Here is a 20,129-nt window from a genome sequence, read left to right on the forward strand (position 1 = left end):
GGACAAGTGATTGGTACCAAAATGTACCTACTAATAGTCGCTATTAAAGGCCAGAAAGACAATGTGGGAGGCGGGACAGTTTGTCCAGAAACCAAGAAAAACCAACAATATATGCTTAGTATTCGTATTCATTATATTCAATTTTCAAAGTCCCTACGGCATGCAAGGACAAGTGATTGGTACCAAAATGTACCTACTAATAGTCACTATTAAAGGCCAGAAAGACAATGTGGGAGGCGGGACAGTTTGTCCAGAAACCAAGAAAAACCAACAATATATGCTTAGTATTCGTATTCATTATATTGTTACGGTCTGGGCCTACTATGCTCGATACTTCTTAACAAGCGCTCGCTTCGGGATGAAACCGATGCGCCGTAATATCTGGCCGGGCGCGTATTAAAGTAGGCCACAGTTAGGAAGCGCCGGACCTGGAACAATCGTTAAAATTCGACGCAAATCGCGAAGCGTTTCGCGCTCATTCTAGAACGTGGTTTGCGAATATAAAAGACGCGGTGTAAACCGCGGGAGTAGTGAATTTGGGGACGCGGTAAAGTTTAAATAGCGGAGAAATTGTGGAATTGTAGTAGTGTTTTTAGTAGCTGTGTTAATTATTGTACGGAGTGTTTTAAAGTGTTAATAAATTTATTAATTGTTGAGTTAAACTGACTTTGTGTGAACCCACGGGAAAATCGTAACAATTGGTGTCAGAAGTGGGATCAGACTTTAGTGCGACGTGAATTGGAACTAAATTTCGGGTTAGAGACTTGTGTTCAGAACCGGACTAGAGATTTTCGGAACAGTGGTGTGTTAAATTTATTTTATGCCAATAACAAGACGTCAAATTGCAAACATGGAGGCCCAATTTGCAGCTATTATGGCAATGCTTGAAAAACAAGAGGAAAAACATGAAAGGATTCGACAACAAGACAAGGAAGAACAAGAAAGGATTCGACAAGAACAAGAAAGGATTCGACAACAAGAGAAGGAAGAACAAGAAAGGATTCGACAACAAGAGAAGGAAGAACAAGAAAGGATTCGACAACAAGACAAGGAAGAACAAGAAAGGATTCGACAAGAACAAGAAAGGATTCGACAACAACAAGAAAGAATGCTACAACAAGATATAGAAATGCGTCAAGAAGATAGAGAGCGGCAAGAAAAACGTAACGTAGAAATATTGAACGTTCTAGCACGGAACAAGACAGAAATCCAAGAGTATGTAACCCATAGTCTCAATGATGTTCGGGAGGACATTAATAAAATTCAGAACGATGTTCGGGAGGACATTAATGATGTTCGGGAGGACATTAATAAAATTCAGAACGGTGTTCGGGAGGACATTAATGATGTTCGGGAGGACATGAATAAAATTCAGAATGATGTCGAGATAAAGCTACGCGACTTAGAGCGGAAAATTGACAGCAGAGGAGCCAGCTCTACAGTGATCACCGGAAACAAGATCAAGCCTCCCACATACGATGGTCAAACTTCATGGGCAACGTACCAACTCCAATTTGAGGCCGCTGCAAATGCAAATCGATGGAGTAACGAGGAAATGGCTGTAGCACTGGTGGTGGCATTACGAGGACCTGCATTGGAGCTGTTACAGACTCTGCCTATCGCCCAACAAAGCAACTATGACGCATTAGTAGCTGCATTAGAACGACGTTATGGGGATCAGCATAGGAAAGGAGTGTACCAAACACAATTAAAGGCAAGACTGCAGAAAACTGGTGAAAATTTACAAGAGTTTGAGGCCGAAATTCGTCGCCTTGTGCATCTGGCTTACCCAGCCGTCCCGGATGAAATCCAAGAAGAACTTGTGGCACAGTATTTTGTAGATGGGATTCGAGATCCGGAGGTAAAGAAAATGCTGAAGATGTTCAAAGGGAGCAACAGCAGCGAATTACTGATTCGAGCGCTGGAAGTTGAAGCTGCGTGCAACGACTTAAAGCCAAAAATCAGGGCCGTGACTATTCAAGAGGAGAGAGAACCGCCAGCCGATCATGTTGCTACATCAATAGATAAAATTGAATCAATGGTCGGCCAAATAGTGCAACAAGTGGCAGCATTAGGAAATGGTCTTTCCACACAGTTAGAACGATCACGCCCGATCACGAGAGTGGAGTGTTATCGATGCGGACGTACGGGACACATGAAACGAGATTGTCGAGTAAGGATATCGTCCCGCTCTCCAACGAGGGACGTACAACCATCCAGGAGGGACCAGAAAAAACATTACGGGGCGAATGTTGACTAGCGAAGACAAAGCCCCCAGAATTATCTCCATCAGAAGCCTGGGTAGATCAATGGGAAGCCTGAACGTAGATGGAAAGGTGGATGCGATGAACGTTACTTTTACTTTGGATACCGGTGCGGCAGTATCTTTGATCCGGTCAAACCTTGTGGATAAAAGTCAAGTTAAGCCTTTACGAAGAAGTATTCTCCTGCGCACTGTGACTGGAGAATCGGCTAAAGTTTTAGGAGAAATAACAGTCAAGATTTGCCTTACGGAAGGATTACGTTTTACCACACTGTGTTAGTAGCGGATATTGAAGATGAATTTATTCTGGGAATGGACCTGATTCGTCAACATGGATTTTCTTTTGATCCCGAACAAAATATCCTAAGGTTTGGAAGTGAAGAGTTCATCCTGTCAACCAGTCACCGCTGTGAGTAACCCATTAATGTTTTGGCATCTCAGACAGTAAAAATAAGCGGCAATTCCGAGCAAATAATTATTGGACAATTGGAGCAGAATTCTGGGAGCTGTGTTGCACTTGTACGAAACCCGGACCGACCAGGAAGATGCCTCATTGGGAAATCACTTGTAAATGGAGAGAGTGAAGTCCCAATAAGAGTTGCAAACATTTTTTCAGACGACGTCAAAATCAACAAAGGCGAAATTATTGCGGTATTCGAGCCTGTAGTCAAAATAACCAATTGCGATGGGTTACCAGAACAGGAGGAGCAGTTGGGGGAAAACAAGCTCTTAAATGAACTTGAAAAGACCTGGAAACATCTGTCAACACCACAACTGAAGAAGGCTCGGAAACTGATTTTGGACCATGGCAGCATATTTGGAACACCGAACAATATGGGAAAAACTACCATTGTAAAACACCGAATTAACACCGGCAATGCACAACCGATTCGACAACCACCTAGGAGACTACCAATAGCCAAACAACAGGAAGTGCAGGAATTAGTGGAAAGGATGCTTGACGACGGAGTTATAGAAGAATCCTGCAGCCCTTGGTCATCACCTGTTGTTCTGGTCACTAAGAAAGATGGATCAAGCAGATTTTGTGTAGATTACCGAAAACTGAATGACGTGACCAAAAAGGACAGCTATCCACTTCCCCGTATCGACGACACACTGACGACTTTGGCAGGATCCTGTTGGTTTTCTACTTTAGATTTGAAGAGTGGGTACTGGCAAGTTGGCATTGAGGAGCAAGATAAGGAGAAGACTGCTTTTTCTGCTGGAAATGGGCTGTACCAATTCAATGTGATGCCCTTCGGACTTTGTAATGCTCCTGCTACGTTTGAAAGGCTAATGGAAATTGTGCTTCGTGGCCTTAACTGGAAGACTTGCTTGGTTTATCTGGACGATATCATGGTGATGGGGAAAACTTTTGAAGAACATCTGAACAACTTGCAAGAAGTGTTTGCTAGAATAGGTGGTGCCCATCTTCGATTGAACGCCAAAAAGTGTTGGTTCTTCCAAAAGCAAGTCGAATTTCTTGGGCATGTGGTGTCGGTCGACGGAATCCAGACGGACGACAAGAAGATCCAAGCAATTAGAGAATGGCCAGTAACGAAGGATAAACACGAACTCAGAAGCTTTCTAGGACTTGCCACCTACTACAGACGGTTTGTGGAGGGATTTGCCAACATCGCAGCTGCGCTACATCAACTTACTGAGGACAAAACACCCTACTGTTGGAATACCCAATGTGATCAGGCGTTCAGAAGGTTAAAAGCATCACTTTGCTCCAGTCCCATCCTCAGTTATCCACAACCAAAAGGAAAGTTCATTTTAGACACAGATGCCAGTAATTCTGGTATTGGAGCTGTATTGTCTCAAGTCCAAAACGGAGAAGAACATGTCATAGAATACTTCAGTAGGAAACTTACCAAAGCAGAACGGAACTACTGTGTAACGAGAAAAGAGCTACTGGCAATAGTAAAATCAGTCGATCACTTTCACAAGTACTTGTACGGACAGGAATTTTTGATAAGGACTGACCATGCGGCACTCAAGTGGCTCCTCGGAATGAAACAACCGGAAGGACAAGTAGCAAGATGGCTTGAAAAACTCCAGCAGTATAATTTCAACATCAAGCATCGACCCGGAAAGCTGCATAATAACGCAGATGCTCTATCAAGAAGACCTTGCGCCGAAGAATGCAAACATTGCCAGAAAGCGGAACAACGTGAAGGCGTTGTGTCCATCAGAATGGTTCAGCTGAAGACCAATGATGAATGGAGTACCGATGAGATTAGGAAGGATCAACTAGAAGACAGCGACATAGGCCCATTGTTGTTGAGAAAGGAACAAAGCGAGACAAGACCAACATGGCAAGAAATCTCTAGCAAAGGCCTGACGTTCAAAGCACTTTGGGCTCAGTGGGACTCGCTTGTGGTTGAAGGCGGCTTGCTAAAAAGAGCTTGGGAGAGTGCCGATGGAAAAGAGATAAGGAAGCAGCTGGTAGTTCCCAGAGGAAGGGTCGACCACGTATTGGAGGAAATGCACAATGGAAAGACTGGTGCTCATTTGGGAGTAAATAAGACTTTGGACAAAATCCGGCAACGCTTTTACTGGGTGAACTACTGCCAAGACGTGAAATCATGGTGTCGACAATGTTCCATTTGTGCAGCTAGCCACGGACCACAGACGAGATCCCGGGGACCTATGAAGCAGTACAACGTAGGATTGCCGTTCGAACGTTTAGCCATAGACGTTGCTGGGCCTTTTCCTGAGACCAACAGAGGCAACAAGTACATTCTTGTTGCCATGGATTACTTTAGCAAATGGCCTGAGGTGTTTGCGATTCCAAATCAAGAAGCCAGCACAGTCGCTGATATTCTCGTCGAAAATGTCTTCAGTAGATTTGGTGTGCCGTTGGAGTTACACTCTGATCAGGGACGAAACTTTGAGTCCAAGCTCTTTCAGAGGCTCTGTGACCTGCTAGGCATTAGGAAGACCCGAACAACGCCGCTTCATCCTCAGTCGGATGGAATGGTCGAGAGATTTAATAAGACCATAGAGCAACATCTCTCAAAGGTTGTTGATCAGCATCAGAAAGATTGGGACCAGCATATTCCGCTCTTCTTGATGGCTTATAGAGCAGCAGTCCACAACTCAACGGGACAGTCACCATCTAAAGTTCTGTTTGGTCGAGAACTGCGACTTCCATGTGATGTGGTGTTCGGATCTCCAACAGGCCAAAGCACGAACATTGAGAACTACGTTGACGAGTTGCAAGACAGATTACTGAACATCCATGATCTGGTCAGGGAAAGTTTGAATCTAGCTAGCGATAAGATGAAAGCTCGTTATGATCTGAGGGCCAATTCGGGAGGGTTCCAGAAGGATGATAAAGTTTGGTTGTTTAACCCTCAGAGGAAGAAAGGCAAATCACCGAAATTAACACCTGTTTGGGAGGGACCTTACAATGTGGTAAAAAGGTTAAACAACGTCGTGTACAGAGTCCAACGCAGCCCCAAAGGCAAGATGAAAATTGTCCATCTGGACAGACTCAAGAAATACCAGGGATTAGATGAAGCGGATCGGGACGATCAGCTTTAAGAGGGGGGCAGTGTTACGGTCTGGGCCTACTATGCTCGATACTTCTTAACGAGCGCTCGCCTCGGGATGAAACCGATGCGCCGCAATATCTGGCCGGGCGCGTATTAAAGTAGGCCACAGTTAGGAAGCGGCATACCTGGAAGATTCTTGAATGATCAAGGCAACCCGCGAAGCGTTTCGCGGTCATTCTAGAACGTGGTTTGCGAATATAAAAGACGCGGTCTCGACCGCAGTAGTAGTGAATTTGGGAACGCGGTAAAGTTAAATAGTGGAATAATTGTGGAATTGTAGTAGCTGTGTTAATTATTGTACGGAGTGTTTTGAAGTGTAAATAAAGTTATTAATTGTTGAGTTAAATTGACTTTGTGTGAACCCACGGGAAAATCGTAACAATACAGTTAGAACATTGAACAGTTTATGCAGTTTTATATTTGTTAAAACTTTGACGGTTTATTGGTTTTTGTCACTAAAATGGGCTTCACGAGCTTTTTGTGCAATTTTGATTTAAATTTAATAATTAAATTATAAAAAAATTGCGTGATAACATAAATAAAGCCTATTTTTTATATTGTCAGGTGATTGTCCATATAACTGTTTAGTTTCAAAAACTTTGATTACATTCTGATCAGTAACTTTTTTGTTCCAAGCATATTGTACAACCTATCCTCAACTCTGTTTCCAAGAAAATGGCGTCTCTATAAGCAGTACATCATACAATTAGAGTTCATGAAAGATATATTGAGGAAAATTGCAGACAATATGCAGCGCAATTTTTATGATGTGTTCTAAAACTATTTGGTTAATTCGACCACTGAATGAAACAGTTGAAGATAGGTATAGGATATTATGCTTCTTAAAACATGCTTGAAATTTTGAGTAGAATCGATATATCCAATAATATACAGGGCGATCCATTAAAAAAAAAGTTAGGTTAATATCACAAACAAACGCACTGCATATACATAATAGTGTAAATTCTCATAGATTAATTATAAATATCATTCTTCTATTAAAACATTTTTTTCTAGATGGAATAATGCAAAACAGACAAATAGTTGCCACCAAAAAAGAAATCGAAGTAGAAATTGCCAATTGGCTGAGGCACGCTCCTGAACGATTTAAACGGCAGAACAGCCGCCTCAACTCTCATCTTTTTGACCTAGTTAAAAAAGCGGCGTAAAAAAGCGAAGCACAGTCGTAAAGACAAAGAATTGATTCGAGAAGTGCTCAGACAACTTCGGGAATCACAAAGGGAATCTTCATCAAGCTCTGGAAGTTCATCAGGTTGGTACGCATAACATAACCTATTTGTCGAACACAAGACGGACTTATCTCGATCAAGTCCTGGTTCGAGGCTAGTTAAGCTTTTAGTTTGTGTCAAAAGAGAGCCCAAAGTAGAAAAAAACTAAATTAATAATTACTAAAATGGCCGTTTTTCATAGGAACCCGTTTTTCGGGTACCAGTAAACCTGTCAAACGGTGAGTCGGAGCCCAGATTTGATACCAGATTTCGATTTAGTAGGTCCGAATTAGTCAAAGTCTAAAATGTCAGTCTTTTATCGTTGATGGTTCCCGAGAAAAAAATTATGGTACCCGTAGCTAGGATTTTCTATCTTGGAACCTATGGCAAAAAAAAATGTTTTCATTCCGGAAATAGTATCTAGGGACTCCATAGATACCCAAAGTGAATTTTGAAAAAATTAAAATGGCCGCCTTCTCCAGGAACCCATTTGTGGGGTACCAGTAAACTTGATAAATCGTAAGCTGCAGCTTAGATCAAAGATTGGATTTCGAATTTGTAGGTTCGAATTAGCTTACGATTAAAAAATCAGATTTTTAGCATCAATGGTTCCGCAGATATGGTTCATGGTACCTGTCGCTAGGATTTTTATTTCGGAACCTATGGGAGCTAAAATTTTTCTGATTGCAGATTTGGATTCAGCAGGTCCGAATTAGTCTATGATGTGAATTTTGTTGAGGTAGTACCAAAATTATGGTACTCATATATGGAACCCATCGAGCGGTCCAAAAAATTCTCATTTGGACAAAATTTTTGTGCATCGGTTCATTCAATCGTGAAAAACTCAGTTATTTAAAACATTTACTACAGACACATAATAGGATTATAGATAGCCAATGAATGGGGCTATCTATTGGTGAAAACTGCGCACTGCTAAGTTGTACCGTTTGTCCGCTAGAGGGCGTCAAAGTTGACTTAAAATTTTCGGACATTTTCTTAAATATCTCAGAAATGGTTCAATTGATCGAGTTGAAAATTTTATTGGGTGTGGACCTCGATGAGACGCAACTTTTTTCTTATATACCATTTTTTTATAAAAAAATAAAAACTAAAATTTTGAAATTTTTCAAAGGGGTGGGTCCCTAGGATTTTTTCGGAAAATATTTTGAATTTTTAATTTTGACTTTGACTGTGCAAATACCTTTGGATTGGTAGTAGAAAAATAACTTATACTGTCAAAGTGACATGTGCGTAAAAATGGGTTTTTTATGGGTTAACTCGGAAATGGTACCACTTATTGTCAATCTGACGTCAGATTTGGATTCAACAGATTTGAATTAGTTTATGATCTGAATTTCATAGAGATAGTACCCATATTATGGTACTCTTATATGGTTGATACCCTATTGAATAAGAGACATTTTCGGACATTTTCTTAAATATCTCGGAAACAGTTTAATTTAAGAAACTGAAATTTTTATTGTACATGTATCTGAATATGGCGCAACTTTTTTTTATGTACACTTTTTCCGAAAAATGTACCGGTTTTTTTGTAAAAAATTATAAACTGAAAATTATAAAAAATTCAAATGCTATGCCATGTGTATGTGTTATTTTAGCCGATAATTGAAAATGTTTTGCTGTTGAAAGATATTAAAGTATACAAAAAATGTAAATTTACATTAATTTAAATTTTTAGCAAAAAAAATAAATAAAAAAGTTTTCACGTGGCGCCGGGATTGACCCCACTACCAACAGCGTACGATTCCACAGCGGTGTCATTGCCCCACAAGCATTACATTTGCTTACTTACTAAAACGTGGTTAAAACCGGCGTGCTGTGTAACACTGATTTTTTTTTTTTTTTTTTGGCCTGGAAAATATGTCTATCGTATGGAACACGTGAAAATAGAACGTTTTTCACTCTCGGTATTTTTTCGACAAGAGCACCGTTTTCGAGTAAATGAGTGGTTTGTGTGAAAAAAAGTGAAAAAATCGTAGTTTCATGGTAGTCTATCCGATTTTTACCGTATGTAGAAAGATTTTTGCGTATGAATGTGACACCTATTCAATGAAACAGATCGAGGTCAAGCTTTTTTCACTCGTGACATTTTGTCGAAAAATGCACCGTTTTCGAATAAATGACAAATTTATGTCGGACAGAAAGTCAAAATTGGGCGGTGCCGACGTGCATCGAGATGGTCCGAGCGACGTCACGGAAACAAAAGCCGTTAGCGAACTGTAACGGTTTTTTTTTTTTTCAGTTTCGGCGCGGTTTACGTTGCGTTCACGTCGGTCCGTGAATTTTCTTTCCGTTTTTCCGGGATTTTTCCGCGAAAATTGCGCGTTTATTGTTTTAAAGTGCTGTGTTGGTGTAGGGCCTTTGTATTATCCACCTGGATTAGTTTTTTTTTCGTCAAAGGTTGGTGATTTTCGGTTATTTTTAGGTCGACTTTTTTATTTCAACTCCAATTGCATTTTTAACCCCAAAATCGGATTCAGCACGACGAAATACTCAATTAAATCTATTTTTTGTGCCAAAATTCCGATTTTTGATTTTGAATTTATGGCCATTTTTCGATTTTTTGGGGGTGCACGAATCGTGCGCGTAGCGTCTCGGTTATTTCAACTCTAATTGCATTTTTGACTTAACAATTTCAAAATGTGTGTTTTTTTTGACAAAAAAATATACCATTAAAACTGTCATTTAACTGTTTTTAACTTTTTCAAAAATTTAAAAAAAGTGTTTTTTTGATTAAAATTAATTCTATTAAATTTTTAAAGTGTTCTGCAATTGAAATTTGCACCATTAAAATTGTCATTTTAACTGTTTTTAACTTTTTCAAAAATTTAAAAAAAGTGTTTTTTTGATTAAAATTAATTCTATTAAATTTTTAAAGTGTTCTGCAATTGTTTTGCACCATTAAAACTGTCATTTTAACTGTTTTTAACTTTTTTAAAAATGTTCAAAAACTTAAAAAGTGTTTTTTTTTGATAAAAATCGATTTAATTCAATTTTTATAGTGTTCTACAATCGATCTGCTTTATTAAAATTGTCATTTTGACTAATTTTTTTAATTTTTAAAATTTTAAAAAATTTCAAATAGGTGTTTTTTTGATTAAAATTAATTCTATTAAATTTTTAAAGTGTTCTGCAATCGTTTTGCACCATTAAAACTGTCATTTTAACTGTTTTTAACTTTTGTTAAAAATGTTCAAAAACTTAAAAAGTGTGTTTTTTTGATAAAAATCGATTTAATTCAATTTTTATAGTGTTCTACAATCTATATCTGCTTTATTAAAATTGTCATTTTGACTAATTTTTTCAATTTTCAAAATTTTTCAAAAATTCAAAATGTTTTTTTGATTAAAATGAATTCTATTTAATTTTTAAAGTGTTCTGCAATCATTTGGCACCATTTAAACTGTCATTTTAACTGTTTTTAACTTTTTCAAAAAATTAAAAAGGGTGTTTTTTGATAAAAATCGATTTTATTCAATTTTTATAGTGTTCTATAATCTATCTGCTTTATTAAAATTGTTATTTTATTTTTTTTATAATTTTCAAAATTTTTCAAAAATTCAAAAAGTGTGATATATACAGGGTAATTCAAATTCGACCCTCACCATTGGGATCTCAGAAACCATAAGAGATACGAGAAAGTTTAAATTGGGGCAAAGTTGCGCAATATAAAGCTCAACCAAATGCTGTTTCAAAAATTTTGATTTTCCGAGTATTTCCGAAGATATCCGAAAAAAACTGAAAATTTGATTTTTTGTTTTTATTTATTTCTAACCTTATTTGAAGAGATATCCCAAAACTAAAAGCATCTTTTCATTGCCACTTTTTCCTAGCTATTCGATGATGGATTCAAATTTGCCACACGACGTTTCGTTTTCTGTCAGTCATCATCAACTTTCTTTTTTCTTATGGGCGCCATATTGAATTTTTAGCCCACCAAATAGTACGTTTTATTCTGATTTTAGTGATGTATAATAACTTATGATTTGCTTCATAAATAACCAAATAATTCAATAAAAACTATTTTTACTTTAGTTATTGGCTTTGAGTTAATGGGCCGTTTTAAAAAATGTCATTGTTTGACAGTAATTGTCAAACACGATAATTCGGACGATCATTAGAGCGTCAATCATAGTTAAAAATGTATCTAGAAAAGAAACCCCCGCAGAAAATGTTATTATTATACAAGCATTGCTGAACTATTTAGGTTAATCAGAAAAAGAGATTTGTTGGCATTATCTCTAACTTAAAAGGCTTATTTATGTTTCCAAGAGAAAGATCATCATTTTAGGAACTTCATTTTTTGCCAAATTTCAATTTTTTATAATGTTTTTTATTCACTCATATTTATTCGAGTGAATAAACCGGTTTAAGTCACGTGTCTTATACAGTATTTTATTAAATTTCGACTTCTTATATTAAAAAAAAAAAAACTAAAATTACAGTTCTATTAAATTTGCACCGCGCCCCGTAGATGTACCATTGATGTTTGTTTGTTTACATCTGTAAATAGGCGAATGTCATTCAGAGTGATTTAATAGTTACTTTGCAGCAAGTGACTTAAACCATTTTTTATTCACGAAAAGAACAACTAGGTCCACAAGCGTAGCGAGTGGCCTAAGCTCTTCGAGTGAATAAACCGGTTTAAGTCAAGTCACGTGTACACCTTTGTGACTAAGTATGTTGTAAATCATAAGTTATTATACATCACTAAAATCAGAATAAAACGTACTATTTGGTGGGCTAAAAATCCAATATGGCGCCCATAAGAAAAAAGAAAGTTGATGATGGCTGCCAAAAAACGAAACGTCGTGTGGCAAATTTGAATCCATAACCGAATAGCTGAGAAAAAGTGGCAATGAAAAGGTGCTTTTAGTTTTGGAATATCTCTTCAAATAAGATTAGAAATAAATAAAAACAAAAAATCAAATTTTCAGTTTTTTCGGATATCTTCGGAAGTACTCGGAAAATCGAAATTTTTAAAACTGCATTTGGTTGAGCTTTACATTGCGCAACTTTGCCCCAATTTAAACTTTCTCGTATCTCCTATAGTTTCCGAGATCCCAATGGTGAGGGTCGAATTTGAATTACCCTGTATACAGGGATACCTTAGTTGGCTTTGAGTTAATGAGACGTTATAAACATTTCTTAGCAAATGACAAAACTTTATCAGTTCAAAATTTGCATACAAAAATATTAAAAAAGAAATTATTATAGAACTTTATTAAAAATTTCACAAACGCAGTAGCTTAAAATATTTAAACCATGATCTTAAAGATATAAAAAACGTATAACAAAACTTTACAACAAGTGCTCAAAATGACGACCTTCCTGTTGGAGTCATAAACGAGCGCGGCGATTTAAGTTAGAGACAGCTCTGGTAATATGTCTTCTTCGGATGGACCTAAATTGTGCAACAATGCTTTGTCGAAGATCTTCTACTGTGTTATATTCTTGCTGTCCATAAACCCTATTTTTCAAGGTGCCCCACAAAAATGTATCTAAAACTGTAAGATCGGGAGACCTTGCTGGCCATCTTACAGGTCCCGAATTGCCTATCCACCTAAGCGGAAACCTTTGATCCAAATAATCACACACTGCTCTGGCATTATGTGCAGGTGCCCCGTCATGTTGAAACCAACACCTATTATAATTAGCTAGCGGCAAAGTGTCCATATATTCTTCAAATTGGGATGTCAAGAACTGTCGATAGAATTCACCATTTAACGTTCCATTAAAAAAATGAGGTCCAAGTATTTGGTCGTTATAAATCCCAGCCCATACATTTAATTGAAATCGCACTTGAGGCCTAACTTCTCTGAAGTGCCTAGGATTAATTTCACTCCAAAGGTGTTCATTATTTCTGTTGAACATGCCACAGTTTGAGAAAGTACTTTCGTCGGTCCAAATAATATTTTTTACAAAATTCGGTGAATCATCCCTATTTAAAAGCCAATTACAAAATTCTGATCTTCTTTCAGGATCTCCTGGATGCAATTTTTGTGAAATATGAATTTTGTAACATTTTAAGCCGCTTTGCTTGAATTCCCTCCAGACGCTAGTCTGTGACAAGTTAACTTCTGACGAAACTTGATATGTTGACTTAGAGGGATTTGCATTTATCTAGAAACAATTCTACAAGTTAGCTTTATTTTTTTATAAACAAAACTTAATTTTACCTCTGCCAGTATGTTATTTCTGGTTTCTTCGCCAATTCGGCTTCCATATTTTAACCTGGACTGTTGAAATGCACCATTTTCTCCTAAATTTTGGTCTAACTTTTTAAATATCGTTCTGTGCGGTTGTTGTCTTTCCGGGTACATTTCAAAATACATTTGGCTTGCTCTCATACTGTTCCTATCAAATTTGTAATAAAGTTTCAACATATCTCGCTTTTCTACATTTGAAAAATTCATTTTAAGGCAAAGTTTGAGCGAACCGACTAATATCATTTGACAAGTACTCTCAAGTAATGTTGATAAAACAAAAACTGTGGATTTCAAGGCCTACTAAGAAATTATTTGTTTTTGATGAAATATTTGACTAATTATAAATCAAATCAAAAACTATTCGGATAATTAAAGTTTTTAAAACGGCATTTGGTTCAGCTCTAAATTGCGCAACTTCGCCCCAATTTAAACTTTTTTGTATCTCTAATACTTTCCGAGATCCCAATGGTGAGAGAACTCAAAGCCAATAACTAAAGTAAAATTAGTTTTTATTGAATTATTTTGTCATTTATCAAGCAAATCATAAGTTATTATACATCACTAAAATCAGAATAAAACGTACTATTTGGTGGGCTAAAAATCCAATATGGCGCCCATAAGAAAAAAGAAAGTTGATGATGGCTGCCAAAAAACGAAACGTCGTGTGGCAAATTTGAATCCATCATCGAATAGCTGAGAAAAAGTGGCAATGAAAAGGTGCTTTTAGTTTTGGAATATCTCTTCAAATAAGATTAGAAATAAATAAAAACAAAAAATCAAATTTTCAGTTTTTTTCGGATATCTTCGGAAGTACTCGGAAAATTGAAATTTTTAAAACTGCATTTGGTTGATCTTTACATTGCGCAACTTTGCCCCAATTTAAACTTTCTCGTATCTCCTATAGTTTCCGAGATCCCAATGGTGAGGGTCGAATTTGAATTACCCTGTATATATATATACAATCTTTGTTTCGTTTACAACGAAACAGGCTATCGACCAGTTTGGTCTTTCTGCCTATGTGATGAGAAATACATACTGTAATATGATTACAAAAAAAAAGGCATAACTTAACTAGGTAAAGTATTTACAAAATAACATATTTAAAAAAAAAAAAAAAAAAAAAAGTTAGTCTAAAGTAGTGTTGAGGATTATGTTATGTGTAAGTGTTCTAGTAGGGTAGTTGAAGGAAATAGGAAGCGAGATTGTCTTGTCTGTCTTGTGAGACACAGAGGATTTAGTATGGTCCAGTTATGTGGGTTGTTTTTCCATTTTGTTTGAATTTGTTGTAGTCTTTCTGTTATTCTTGGTAAGTTTGTGCGTTGGTATAGTAACTCATTTGAGGGGTTATGAAGTGGGTTTTGGGGATGTCTTATTCGTGTTATTATTCTTAGTGCGATTTGTTCTGTTGTTTGTAAGTGCCGTTTATTTCGTTCAGTTGTGTTTGTCATAGTTATATGTCCGTAGTCTAACAAAGGTCTGCAGATGGCTTGGTATATTTTTGTGGCGGTTCTTATGCTTATTCCTTTGTCTTTGTATGTTAGTGAGCGAAAATGTTTTGCTCTTTTAGTTATTTCTGTCCGGATGTTTTGTACGTGTTTTGTATATTTAAGTTTTTGGTCTATTGTGAGTCCTAGATATTTTACGTAGTTTTTTGGTTCAGTTATGTGACCGTCTGTTGTTATTGCAGGGGATTTTCTGTTAATTCTATGGTTGGAAAGCAGGAGTTGATTTTTCGTCGCGTTGGGTGTGAGTCTCCAAGTATAAAACCAAGTCATTGTCATTGTCTGTTAGAGATTGAAGTTTGTTTACCGCTTTTTCAGTGGTTTTGTCATGGACGATAAGTGCGGTGTCGTCAGCGTATTGCAATATGTAGGCTGTTTTGTCTATTTGCATTTTGTCCTGTAGGTTGTGATTGTATATGTCGTGGCAGTATATATTATAGAGGAATGGGGAGAGTGGTGAACCTTGAGGTAGTCCTTGTTCTGGAGAGAAGGGAAAGGAGAGGGTGTTGTCAATTCGTACTTCTAATTGTCTGTTTTCTAACAAGTCTTTGATAGTGTAAAGTAAGTATTTAGGGGTTTGGAGTTTGTATAGTTTGTACAGTAAGCCTTTATGCCAGACACTATCAAACGCTTTGTTGATGTCCATAAATAAACATGCGGATTTTTCGTCATTAAGATGCGTTGTTTGAATGTTGTTCGTTAGGACAAAGAGAGGATGGACAGTCGAATGTTTGGGTTTAAAACCGAATTGGTATGCTGGGATATGTTGTCCGATTAGACCTTCCAGTCTGTTTTTTATTATGTGTTCATAAACCTTGCTCAGCACCGGGAGTAATGTTATTGGTCTGTAGTTTTGTGTTTTTGTGTTGTCCAGTCCGTTTTTTGGTATGGGAATTATGATGCCGTTTTTCCATGTCTTTGGTATTTTGTTTGTTGTGATGCAGTAATTAAGTTGGGTAAGGATGAGTTTGTGGGTTTCTTGGGATAGGTTTTTCAGTATTTTGGCTTTTATTTTGTCTTTTCCTGGTGCTGTGTTCTTAATGTGAGATATTGCCTCATCGTATTCTATGTCCGTAATTAGTTTGCAGTTGTGGTTTGATGAGGTATTGAAATAGTTAGTGTACCAATTGTCTACAAAGTTCCAGTTGTCATTGTCAAAGTTAGGGTTAGTTGATATGCTGAAGGCTTTCTGATAGTGTCTGGCAAACGCGTCGGCCCTGTCCTTGTCTGTGTGACGTTCTGTTCCGTTTTCGTCAATAGTACCCATGGTGTTAGTTCTTTTGTACTGTGCTAGTTTTTTTATTTTTTGCCAATATGACTTGCCTTTGTCTTTTTCTATTTCTTGGCACGCTTCAAGCCATTTGTCTTGTCGGTATTGTGCGATTAAAGTTTTAATGTTTCGGTTAAGATTGTTAAGTGTTCGTTTTAGTTCGTTGTTTTGCGTTTGTATGTATAGTCTGTACAGTTCTCTCTTATGTTTGATCAGTCTTAAAATAAATTTAGGTAAATTATGTTGATAGTATGAGTTTTTTATTTCCGGTGTAAACTTTTCAATTGCCAATGTTAGTTGTTGTTGTATGGTCTCTAAGGAAGTGAATTCTGAGTTTGATTGAATGTAATAAAAAGTGTGATTTTTTGATAAACATTGATTTAATTCAATTTTTATACTGTTCTACAATCGATTTGCTTTATTAAAACTGTCATTTTGACTAATTTTTTCAAATTACAAAATTTTTCAAAAATTTAAATTACTTTTTCTATTTTAAAATTAATTGTAATTAATTTTTAAAGTGTTTTGCAATCATTTAGCGCCATTAAAACAGCCATTTTAATTGTTTTTAACAATTTGAAAAATTCAAAAAGTGTGTTTTTTTGATAAAAATTAATTCTATTTTTAAAGTCATCTACAATTGATTTGCACAATTAAAACTGTCATTCTGACTGTTTTTTTTAATTTTGAAAAATTTTAAAATCATTTTTAAATTAATTTAAACATCTTCAGAACGGTTATTTTTTACGGAAACGAAACGTGTTTAGGCATTGTTTTGAGTGGAACGAGAAAACGTAATTTTTCAATTGAGGCAGTGGTTTTTTTAGAAAAAAAGGAATTTTTGGGAAATTTTAAAATTTGAAATTAATAAATGTTTGATTTGTTTTTGTAGAAATAGACAAACAACCATCATGAAGAACGGTAACAACGACGACGAGCGCCAACAACAGTTCCTAAGGCAACTTAGGGTGATGCTCGAGCGGTTCGATTGGGAGCGCCGCATCCTGCGAGTGGCCTTGGAGCGATTTGATTGGGATCGTCGTCGAGAACTCCAGGTAGTATTACATCGGATGGAAGAGTTGCCGCGTGAGTTGCATGTTTTGCTTACGCCTCTCGATTATGTGGGATTGATGAGGGAATTGCGCGTGGTACTGGAACGTTGCGTCGAAAGACCGCGTCAACTACGCGTAATTCTAAATCGTGCGGATGTGTTGTCCAATTTATCGGTTCGACCGCTGTCTTTTCAAAATAATGATGACAATAATGTAATTTTGGTAATTGACGATGACGACGTCGTAACAGCAACGGAACCGATATTGGTTGACGCGTCCGTACCATCATCGCCACCACCACCACCACCATCTCCTGTCGAGTATATTGTTGTTACACCTGATTTACCAGTTTTGTCCCCAGTTTCGTCAGCAACGTCGTCGTCACAAGGTTCTTCTGCGTCTCCTGTTTTTGCAGCGGATTTTGATCTGCTTTCCCCCCCTTTACCTCTGTCGCCACCTTTTTTACCGGCTTTGCACATACCAACACCGGCGGAACAACGACGGGAACGTGTTCACGCTCCGTGGCGATGTTGTGTTACCGCCGTTGGGTTCATGTCCCCGCGAGATGTTTGAATATCTCACGGACGATTCACCGATGGCCGTTCAATTTCGGAACAACGTCCGTACAATAAACAGTTTATTTGCTATGGCATCGTTCAAATCGACTGTTCCTACCGATGTTCATCCGGAAGGAGTGAGTGGTCATGGGTATTTTACGATTTGCGGACAGATTTACCACTATACTCACGCCATTCCGGTTCGTCTTTTTGCAGCAGACAATAGTAATGGTCAAGTAACGGTAAATAATAGCCAGCAGGTTAGGGACGACACCATTACTCTCAAACTTAATCAGTATTATTTCGTTGACTCGAATAATGCTGTCAATCGAAGGGTGGAATTTTTGGGTGACCGCATCGCACCCCTAACTATACGTAATATTGAAACGATGTTGCGTCGGGTCAATCCGATAATTCAAAGTTACCAAACCATCAGTGAGGTAATTCAACGTAAACAGGCGGCCGCGACCTCTCCCGAGGAAAGAAACGCCATTCTCGACAGTTTAGTGATCGGATTTAGGGACAATATTAATCGCGAAGTAAGAAATTACAGTTTGCCCGCGTGCGACTCTGAATTTGCGGCCGTTTTTGTCAACGAACCACCCTTCGAGGTTGATTTGTGCATCTACCCACGCGACGGCCGGGGTAGACACGAACTTAAAAACCTCAATAAATGGGCCGACACCATGGTGTACCCGATCCTGTTTCCGAATGGGGAATTTGGCTTTGATAAAGAGATCCATCACGTTCGGAACGTGACGAAGACAATCACTTTTCGCGAATTCTATCGCTATCGTCTACAGATACGCGATACGAATTGCTTACAAAGACCGCCTACCACCATCCAAAACCCAACTCAAAGTGAGTCTTCGAACCGTCACCGCTCGATCTCGCCTACCCGTGAATTAAACGAACTTTCAATTTTGCACAATGGCGGCAAATTGTTTCAAAAGTACGTAGTGGACGCTTATGTCAAAGTGGAGGCGAACGAGCTGTGGTGGCATAAAACACACCAGCTATTTAGACGGCGAGCCAGTTACGGTAGTTTGTTAAGGTACTTGGAGAGAAGGGCAAACGCAGCTGGTACGGATTATCGAGTTGGGTCAATTTTCATTTTGCCTGCGTCGTCGAGACGTGGAATGCGTTTCACGAATCGCCAGTACCTCGATGCGATTAATGTAATTGCAAGACATGGCAAGCCGGATCTCTTTATCACGTTTACGACGAACCCGAATTGGCCAGAGATCCAAAACAACCTCGCTTACAAACAGAAATGGCCAAACCATCCTGATTTGGTTTGTCGCGCATTCCACATTAGATTAACCGAGTTTATGGACGACATCGTCAAGAAACAATTGTACGGTACCGTCCATAACTATTTCTACACGATAGAATTTCAAAAACGAGGCTTGCCTCATGCTCACATTTTGGTGACGTTTTTACCGCGCGACAAACTAAACAGCAGTGAGCGCGTCGACGGTGTCGTTTCAGCCGAGATACCGGACTATCAAGTCGAACCGATTTTGTATAGAACGGTAGCCGACTTTTATCTGCATACAAAGTGTAAAGGACCGACCCGCGACCCAAACGTTACCTGTTTGAGAGCGGACGGTACCTGCAAAAAGTATTTTCCAAAGGCCCTACGGGAGGTCACTAATTTAAATTATAACGCTTCAACGGTCAAAGATGGACGCCCCGAATATCGTCGACGCTGCAACAATCGTATGATCATTTCTAACAACATTACGTACACGAATGCCGACATCGTGCCTTACAATCGTTACGCTGCACTCAAATATCAGAGTCATATCAATTTTGAGTGCGTCGGATCCTTGGCATCTGTCAAGTATCTGTACAAATACGTGACGAAGGGTGAGGACATGTGTCGCATGGAAGCGAAAAATGACGTCGATCGCACTATAAATTGGGACGAGATTAGCAATTACCTAGACTGTAGGTATGTCAGTTCAATGGAGGCGTGTTGGCGCCTGTTCCAATTTAAGATGAGCGATCGAAGTCATTCGGTTGTATGTCTGCCTGTTCACCTTGAGGACCAGCAGACCATCGAGTACGAGGAGGACGAGGACGCGGAGCAAATTTTGCTCCGTGCCACCATCGACACCAAACTCACGGCTTACTTTAAGCTAAACCAAATGGAGGGAGCGCCACGTGATTTATTTTATAGGAAAATCCCAGAAAATTACACGTGGAACGCAAGGCGCGGTCAATGGCAATCACGTGTTTATAATAGTAAGGTGGTTGGCGTTGTCGTGGACGTCAAATTAACGCACGACGATGAATTGTACTGTTTGCGTACACTGTTGCAACACGTGCGTGGCTGCCGATCATTTGTCGAACTGCGCACTGTCCGTGCATTTGATTCGGACAGTGGTCAGTTTGAAACGATCGTGTGCGACACGTATCGTGAAGCGTGTGTGCGTCGCGGTCTTTTCGCAAACACGG

At 38.3% G+C, this 20,129-nt stretch overlaps 1 protein-coding gene and 1 long non-coding RNA gene across 2 annotated transcripts in view; one reads left to right on the forward strand and one right to left on the reverse strand.

Annotated features, from left to right (window-relative positions):
- The window catches only part of LOC145738371 (uncharacterized), a 23,769-nt gene extending 10,210 nt beyond the window's left edge, over positions 1-13,559 (reverse strand). Inside the window, exons 1-2 of the mRNA XM_081993192.1 lie at positions 13,256-13,559; positions 12,879-13,199 (exon numbers count right to left, since the gene is read on the reverse strand). Of these exons, the coding sequence (XP_081849318.1) occupies positions 12,879-13,199; positions 13,256-13,528 (594 nt within the window). The 5' untranslated portion in view covers positions 13,529-13,559. The remainder of the gene's footprint in view (positions 1-12,878; positions 13,200-13,255) is intronic.
- The window catches only part of LOC145738266 (uncharacterized), a 266,136-nt gene that overhangs the window by 115,664 nt on the left and 130,343 nt on the right, over positions 1-20,129 (forward strand). The window lies entirely within an intron of this gene.

Source organism: Ips typographus, linkage group LG15 (genome assembly GCF_016097725.1).
Source record: "Ips typographus isolate SLU linkage group LG15, UJ_Ityp_2.0, whole genome shotgun sequence".
Lineage (NCBI taxonomy): Eukaryota > Metazoa > Arthropoda > Insecta > Coleoptera > Curculionidae > Ips > Ips typographus.